At 46.6% G+C, this 9,125-nt stretch overlaps 1 protein-coding gene across 1 annotated transcript in view; it reads right to left on the minus strand.

Moving 5' to 3' along the window:
* LOC109372653 (Down syndrome cell adhesion molecule) overlaps positions 1-9,123 on the minus strand; it is a gene marked incomplete at both ends in the record, with an annotated part of 567,322 nt that extends 558,199 nt beyond the window's left edge. Inside the window, one exon of the mRNA XM_019626036.1 lies at positions 8,970-9,123. Within this exon, the coding sequence (XP_019481581.1) occupies positions 8,970-9,123 (154 nt within the window). The remainder of the gene's footprint in view (positions 1-8,969) is intronic.
* Between the last annotated feature and the right edge of the window lie 2 nt (positions 9,124-9,125).

Raw genomic sequence — 9,125 nt, forward strand, 5'->3', positions numbered from 1 at the left:
ACCTCTAGGTCAAAATTTTTCTACCCAGGTATCTGTATAAATATCCATTAAGCCTATTGTGAAACAGTAGTCATCAAAGTTTTCATAGCTATTGATTCCAGCGAGTCATAATACACAGGCACACATCTGGTAATTGACCATCCTTCTTACTTTCTGCTACCATGTCGAGGTACCAGACAGAGACTGCTAACTTGGGTTTTACCAATCTTGAATAATTTATGAAAGAAGAATTCTGTTCTTTAGGGAGCATTTCTCATTTATTTTAAATTTAGTTTTCACTGGTCAACAGGCTAGACAAACGACTGCCCTTTGCAGGAACTGGCCCTGCTGAGGCCCCGTAGGGGTGACACAGTCATCATGGCACTCTCTCTGTGGCATCAGGTTGCCTGTTTTAAGCGTAGAAGCAGTTGTTGTTGGGGGTTGTCAGCTCATTTCTCAGTCTCACCTGTAATATTCCAAAGCATTTTTATTTCTACCCTGGCAGCTACAAATCAGTTATTAAAAATGTTCTACAGCTGATATTAAGAAATAAACACTGTAATTATGCAGACTGGGGCTTGGGGTTTCCTGTGTCCTCTGGGAACCCAAGACAAATCATGCCACAGGGGGGCTACTGTGGAGAAAAGAAATGGATCTGTGGTTTCTCTAATGAGAAAGTATGTTTACTCAAAAGTTTCCACAATACTGCTCAGGTCCTTCATGTAGGAAAAAAAGCAGGGGTCAGCGGGGGAGTGGAACAGATACAATTTAAAAGCACATAGGATTGCAGTGGTTCTAATTATCTTCAGACTTTACATTTGTCTTATGATATAATAATAGAAATTTTCCCATCACTGTAAAGTTTGTGCAATAAGTGACAAAAACAGGACTCATGAGAAAAACCAATGTTATACTCAGTATTAGGGAAAGGACTCAATGGTAAGAGTCAGTACTGCCACGCAAATGACATGGCCCTTCAGTGTGGGACACAGGCTACCTCAGTCAGCACCCCGTCTACCCGAGGGGACTTATGCACCTGCTCTGACCTCAGCTTAACGTGATCATCATGGAGTCCCATGAGGATGAAGAAGGCACCTGGGGCTCTGAGGCTTCACTGGGAGTGTCATCGCCACTGCTGTTTTGTAACAGCACCCAACAATTTGAGACTTTGGGTATCCAGAAAGAGCTATAAACTGACTTTCACTGTATTAATATACAGTGGACCACAAGAAAAAATTCCTGAAATTCTGTGTAAAACCAAGCTTAAAACCGTTTCCTGGTTCTTCACTTTAATTTTAAAAGAGACAAGGCTCCTGTGACTCAAACGTGGTCATTAGTTCACATCTCTTTCTACCATCTTGTCAAACATGCCCATTCCCCAGCCTGGGGAGACTGGCTAAAAAATGACCCATTTTACAGATGGTTCCTCAAAAAATAAAAGGCATCATGTTGGGGGCAGGTCAGGGCCTAGCCATTGTCCAGATTTCCAACCCATAAACCAAGCACTATTTCCATACAAATTCGAGGATTTTACTCTAAATAGAAAACACAGCCCACTTGGAACTAGTCAAACCAAAATATTACAAGGAACAGATGCAGTCCTAGGGAGGAAGACTATTTTTAGAGCAAGTGTGTTCTTTTTTCTTTGTCCAGCAACATTTATGTCAACACAGCAGCCTGGGGTTACATCACCTGCCCCATCTGCATGGCCAATGAGGAGAGCATGCACCACAATTTAAATCTCCAGAATTGAATATCTGGCTCACACGGAGGAACCCGTGCGCAATCAGAAGATCCTAACTTGGAAGGTATCTCCCAGCAATTGTTCTACTATAAACACGCGCCTGGATTCCACCCTCTTACTTTCCGCTGTTGAACGCCTTCCAGCAAGGCAATGCTTATTGTCAAGTAAACATTTGCAGCAGCCCTGTAAATCCCCCCTTCACCCAAGCGCGGGGTTTCAAATAATGTATAGACTGGCTCCCCACCTCCTGCCACCAAAGCCTCACATGGACTTCAACCCTGAAAGCATTTCTAGAATGCTCTGCAGAGTCAAAGTGATTTTCCATAGTTCAGCAAGGGTTGCTAGGCTTTGTGCCTCCTCCAAAAATTCACTATGGTTCCAGGAAGTTCGGGGAAGCCAGCCTTTAGTACGGAGGTGATCTCTCGCGTTTTCAGTTCTTTCTTTCCTCTCTCAGCCGCTGCACTGAAAACAGGCTTTCTATAAATAGGACTGCTTGCTCACTCTTAAATCTTACTCACTGTCTTCTGTGTAAAAATAACTTAAGTAGGGATGCAGGCAATATTCATTAATCCCATCATTCTGTCTCTCTGTGTAGTGGCCTCTTTCCTTCTTATCATATCATATATCTTGTGAGCCCATTCACCCGCTCTCTGTTAAATCATGATTCATGTTTACACAATCGAGGGGGCTTAATGACCAAAAGTTAATCCAATTCAATGATTTTTTTTAAATCATAAGTATTGATCAACGTAGAACAAAAACAGATCTCCAAAAAATCAAACTATGATAACTATTGCAAGTTATAAGACATCTAACTGAGTCTTATATTTGAATAAAACTCAAAATTTTTTAAATGATTAAGACATATTTCTTTCATGTTACTTTGATGAAGGAACCAACTTTTACATTTGGTTCTGCTGTAAAGTAAGAAAAAAAAAGATGATGAGAAACCCATAAATCAATAAGCTACTTATAAAAATAGTGTGTGTGTTTTTTTCTAAGACGATTAAGGCCTAAGAATTAAGCTTTATTTTGATGTCCTGGGTGGCTCTTTGATAAAGCAATGAATTCCCAGGAACCCCCAGGGAAACGTCCACGTGGGTTTGATGTTTCTGACTGGTTTTCAGAACGAGACGGGGCATTACACATTGTAGAGGATTTTTTGAGCCACCCCACGTGGCATCACGCACTTGACAAGAGGGGTCCAGCACATTTAGGAACTTACTTTCCATGACACGTGGCCCACCCCACGCAGGAAGGGCGCCTAAAACCATCGTGTCGTGTGATGTAACTGTGACAAAGTCCCATCGTATAACCCAAATGTGAATCTGTTTTGGAAAAGAGGAGAACAACGCCCCCGAAGCAGCTTTAGAACATCAACGCCTCTATCACCAAGGGCCAGTCTGTGGGGAGGAGATGGCCGGGGCCGAGGAATCCACACGGCGGCCCCCGTCCACTTCTCACGATGGTTTACATGTTAGCATTGGAGATCGGGGCACTCAGCGAGGAAGGCGAAGGCAGGGGCAGGAGAGAGGAGGGAAGAGGTTTCGGAGGGGAGGAGGGCTCTGTGCACCGTTCGTCCCTCCTTCACGCAGGCACTGACCCGAGGTGGCCACCTCCTCGGCGCATGCGCTCTGAGCACGCGCGTGTAAGGCTGCGCTGGGGCATCGCACCTGCGGACCCTACGGCCCAGGGAGGGAGGCAGTCGCTAACTGAATAAGCACCAAATAAATAAACAGAGGCACGGATTGCCCTCGACACTATCAAGGGGACGTACAAGGGTTTACCTGCATTTACAGAGGACAAAGCAGGAATCTGATTAGGGGGGGCAGGTCTCTGGATCCAGCCCTTCCGAACATCCTGGCCAAGAGCTCTCTAACCCTCGAGCCAAAAACTGGTTGTGTGCACCTGCCCTGGGGTCCTTCCCTCCTACCACCCGGGTGGATGGTGCGTCACCTGCACCCGGGGGGCTGCATGCACCCTGACAATTCAGAATTGCACAGTGGGTACATGTCCGGTTGCTGGCATCTTCCATCCCCAATGTCTTATCTGAACCCATAAATGCGGTGAGAAAAAATGCAACTTTGAATTTTCTCGTATTTTCAAAACACGAAAGAAAAGAAGATAAATATAGTGGGGGAGGAGGAGGGAGAGCTAAGATGAGAATTTCTATGCCCAGCTCTCTGGAACGCGAAGAGTTAACACGAGGTCTAGGCAAACAGGTGCTGCCCAATTTGCCTGGGGGTTGGGGGAAGGGGGCTCCCGCCCCGCAGCCTCGAGACTGACGGACTGCGGAGCGCCTGCGGAGCGCCGGCTTCACCCCTGTCGCCATCAGCAGGAGGAGAGGCCAGCGGCGCCTCCTGGAATGACATTGGAAGGTCAGCCAATCCGGCGCGGGGCTGCTCCTGGAGCTGCCACCTCGGAGAAAAGACGCACGCACGGCCGGCGGGACTCCCCTGCCAGTTTGAAAGGGGGTATGCAAGTGCACCAGCGGCAAGCCCCCCGAGTCCCCAGACACCCCCTTTCCCTTGCTATGCACCTTTTGGATTTCAAAATACCGCTCTCAACATGGTCCTTCTTTGTAATCTTGGAACAAAGACGGCTGGCTGGACCCTGCCTGGCCTGCTGGGCTTCCGGCCTTCGCATCATCCTGTTAGAATGCACTCCCTGCCATGGGCGTCTGGGCGCCGTGAATGTGAGAAACCAAGGGGAGGAAAGCCTCTAACCCTGCACACAGCACGTCTCCCACGGAGGCGGCGGTGCTGCCGCTCTGCTGAAGGCTGCAGCAGTCTTGTGAGGTTTGCCGCCCACTAGTGTCCTATGGCAGAGACACAATTGACATGCAGGTAGCGCCACCTCACTCTCTCCCAGGCTGGCTGATGGAGCCGGTCACCAAGAGCCAGCATGTACTTCATCACAGCAGCCAAGAAAATGCCCAGACACAGCGGTCTGCACACCATCCCCCAGGGCCCTGTCTGCTCTGCTCCCTGCTCCAGGCACACGGCGAAACCCGGAGAAGGGGAGCGCTGCTCTCCGAAAATGCACCCCCAGGCGCTGCCTAACCCCTTGCTAAACGTGTTATTTTCCCCGCCTATTAATTATGAATGAGGCACGTCCATAATGTCACCCGCAGAAGTCAACTCGTTTCGTGAAATCTAGATGCCTTGGATTCTGTAAATGCATCCACCGAGAACGCCATCCTTTTATTTTTCAAACATAAATTCCCGGTCTCCTGCAGTGTTCACTGGTCTCTCTTTATGAAATGACCTTCCCCGTCTCCCTCTCTCTCCCTCTCCGTCTCGCACCCCCCCCCCTTCACATGGAGTTTCCATGCACACTGCACTGAGTCTCTTTAGGAAATACTCATTACACCTCACCCCGGACACATCAACGATAAAACATTCTGACGGCTACATGGAGGGCCAGGAATTGGGGATTTAAATTAGCTTTTTTTTTTTTCACCAAAAATTCTTTCCCCTGCCAGCGTGCTGGATCGTACAGGCTCTCTGCCCAGGAAGTCCCCGATCCCCCATGGCAGCAGTGAACTGTGGTCACGCCAACGTGCCATTCAGAAGGGAGCCGGGGGGCGGAGGAGGGTGGGCTGGCATTTACTAAAGGTCTGCCTGGCATTTTGTTTTCCTACAGAGAGCATTTTGTAGGGACATGCAGCTCAGGCCCCAGGAATTTTAGGTGAACCCTGAAATTCTGGGATAGAATGTGAGTCTGCTTGATAAAAACAGGGGAGAGGGGAGGAGAGGAGGCCCTGAAATGAGTCACCTGATAACAGTTTTTACTTACACATATTTACATGAATTAAAGAAAAATCTTAAAAGCCCTGAAAGGGCATTTGTACTCACAAGAGTCTGCTCCTAAATTTAAATCAAACATTAAGTTCACGGCCTGAAATTCCTTGTGGAGATGAACCGGTGATGCTTGAGAGGCGCTGGACACCCCATTTTCTCTCCCACCAGCCCCCTTCCCTCTCCCACCTCCACACCCTCTCTAATGTCTACCAACTCCCTGCAAACAGCAAAGCACCCGATTCCACAGCTCAGGAAAAGGCGACGTGCATATAAAACAGAGAGGCAAGGGTACAGGCAAAAATATACCATCTCTAATCAACCTGCTTCTGATTCATTATTCTGCTCATCCTAAGGCCCACCTTGGCTTTCCGCAAGAATTCTAAACTAGAATGTGCTCGCTGGGGCTCAAGTCCAGAGAAATGGTGATAAAACCTAACGCAGCATGATACTGTCCTGAGCAGAGAAGGAGGGATGCGTGTGTGGTGTGTGACTGCACATATATGGACCCGTCCCCTTGCACTGTAACCCAAGGTCTCCCGCGAGGATTTCTGGAACATTGCAGAACAAGTTGACTGCTTTTACCGTGGTGACTGCACCTAATCAGGTGAGGTCATTCATTCAAGGTTTTAACCCATGATGGACTTCTCATTGTTTTACCCAAAATACGACCTGCAGCCTGTCCAACAATCCTGCTTATATTAAGAAATGAATGTAAATCCCATTATGTCTGTAGGAAGAACGCTGCTGTCTCCTGTTAAAATACAGCTATAGCATGGGCTTCTTGTTCTGGTAGCACCCCAATACATCAAACTGCAGGATATTTTACAAATGGAATTTTTAAAAGGATGTCAGACATTTTGATGTTTGAGGCCTAGCGCTAATCGGTTTAGGCATTCGAATGCATAGGTCCTTGATCACACATGTTCAGGAATTTTTCAAAATTAAGGTAGACCTAAACATGACAGCTGCTGAAAAAATTTTTTTTCTCTATTTTTTTTCAAGTCTCATTCATATAGGTAGGAGCCATTTAATTTCACATTTGTGACATAGGGCCCTATGAACAGGCAGCATTGCAACTGGACACATTTTATTTTTGCTATGACTAGATATTTTAGGATCCTTTGCATATCACGCATTGAACACTGGACATCATTCACTGAACAACTCTTTAAAGCTAGCACCCCCCCCAAATGAGAGCGCTCGGTGCTCTACAGTCAGGCTTTTTTATTATTATTATTATTATTATTATTATTATTATTATTATTATTTTAATGCTTGATCTTATAAAGAGAGGGCCATTTTTATATGAGACTCCCACAGCATTCTGGTTGATAGGATCAGAGCACGTTATACAGTAAAATATTCATTTTGCGTGTATGCTGTACAGCTTATATTGTGAAATCTACCTGTATTCACTACACTGTCAATAATGGTGATTATCCATCAACAGTAAAGGTCGTTCTTGAAAAAGGTGTAAGAAGATAATACTTGGACTTGCTATGTCTACATACACATATGCTTTGCATCTATTTTCCATACAGCTGAATGTTGGAGGTTTTATACCATTTTCTCACTCTATATGATTCTTTTGTGATTATTTTAGTATGAACACTGATTCAGAAAAAGTCACACATATATGTACAGCATCTCTGTCCCAGAGACTGTGTCAGACACTCTTCAATACTATTTCTGTCATATGTAAACTGTGGAACTGTAGACTTGGGGCTGACAGACTGACAGCCAGGATACAGTCTCTTCCATCACCCGGAGACACAGATTTCCCAATCGGATGGAAATTGTATTTCAGCCTGCAACCCAGGCCTCTCCAAGAGCCGGGTAGTGTGTGTGTGTGTGTGGGGGGGGGGCTAACGGGTGAGCAGGCCCACAGGCTCTGTGGCGCTGGAACACGCATGTGAGCATTTCTGAGTGCTCTCCGAGCCGCAGCAGCATTAACGGCTCACCTCCATGCATCACCACACATTAGCCAGAGCAGATCTATTCCCCCAGGTAAATTCCCGCGAGGCTGCAGAAGAGGTATGTAGTGCCCTCTGGGAAAGATGGGTGTCATGTCAGAACTTGTTGCAATTCTTTCCTGCTAGGAAAGCTCCAAATGAAAGTTTTGAACACTTTGCTTTAGGTTATATTAGAAAGCAAAGTATCGTTTTAATGTGAATTTCAGGACTTCCTTCCTTCAGCTCTGCCTTGCCTTAGTCATCCATTATTGTTATTAGTTTTTAATTTTACAGAGTTTATGTGTTTCCTCTAGCCTGTTGGTGTGTTGATTCTTTGAATGCTATCTAGCTAGGCAGAGAAAATGTTCTCATGCAGCTAACCTCAGCTTTCCTGTGCATCTTCCAGGAAAAGCTTAGAGCCTCCCCCTTGGATTCTGGTATTTTCTCACCAGGGTGAGATTTCCTCTCTCTCTCTCTCTCTCTCTCTCTCTCTCTCTCTTTCTCCTGGGTAGGGATTCTGCTTAATGCTTTAATTCTAGCTGTCAGCAAGTCATACATTTTATGCAGATTTGTGTTCCAAAAATTGAGATGGGAATTGACGCGGTAGCTACTCCCAGGCAGTGCCAAATGATGACACTTTCCTCCCGCTCCCAAATAAGAGGAAGCCATTCATACATGCAAGTTCATATTTACGCGGTGACAGGCAACGGAAGGTGCAGTCACACTTGCTAATTGGGTCTGACTCAGTCAAGAGCAATAGCTTTTCAAATGCCCAGGAAGAAAGCATTTCAAAATGTACTGCTGGATGGGAACGAGGAAAGCAAAGCTCTTTACAATATTCACTGATTTGATTTTTACAACTGTACAGGTGTTTTTAAAAATGTATCCACATTTCAGATGATGTAATGCTTATGAGTGCATCTTTTTACAGAAATGCCTGTGAGGAGTGTGTAGTACCAAGACAGTGTGTGTGTGTGTGTGTGGGGGGGGCGGGATAGAAGGACAGATCTTTTTCTTAAAGCCTTCTTCACTGCTGCTGGAGATGAATTGTAGCAGAATTAGATGCTCATAACGCTTTGAATCTGAAGGCAAAAGCTCTTAACTGACCCCTCCACCTGCCCGCACTTGGAATGTCACGTCCCTTTGAGGTTGTCATGTGTCGAAGTGCCCATCTCCCCATGTCACCTCCTCTCACCAAACCAGGTTTATTCTGAATGAGCTAGCTATCTAGTACTGGAGTTAGCTCCGAGCTGTCACTTTGCAAGGTAAGCTCCTCTAAATGATTACAGAGCAAATTCCCCCCTCCCCACCCCGGCCTCTCTTCACTGCCTCCACTCCTCCCAAAGGAAATAAAAATCAGTTAAAATATATAAAAGCATGGAAATGTAAGCACAGATGGGGGAAACGGGGAACGGTTTCACCCATGCATCCAGTGCCCCCTCACTCCGGTCAATACAAGAAATAAAATTCATCACAAACCCAAAGGCTCACCATTCGCGAAGCTCTGGAACAAGGAGAGGGCCAGTATCCACATGCCCCTGCTGCTCACCGGCCTCCCGCGAGCGACGCGCCGGCCTCGCCCCCCGCGCTCCGCCCGGCTCCGCTCGCTCGCCACCTGCCCGGGGGCCGCCGCCCGCCCGCCGCCGC

This window comes from Hipposideros armiger, unplaced genomic scaffold (assembly GCF_001890085.2).
Source record: "Hipposideros armiger isolate ML-2016 unplaced genomic scaffold, ASM189008v1 scaffold_653, whole genome shotgun sequence".
NCBI classification, from domain to species: Eukaryota; Metazoa; Chordata; class Mammalia; order Chiroptera; family Hipposideridae; genus Hipposideros; species Hipposideros armiger.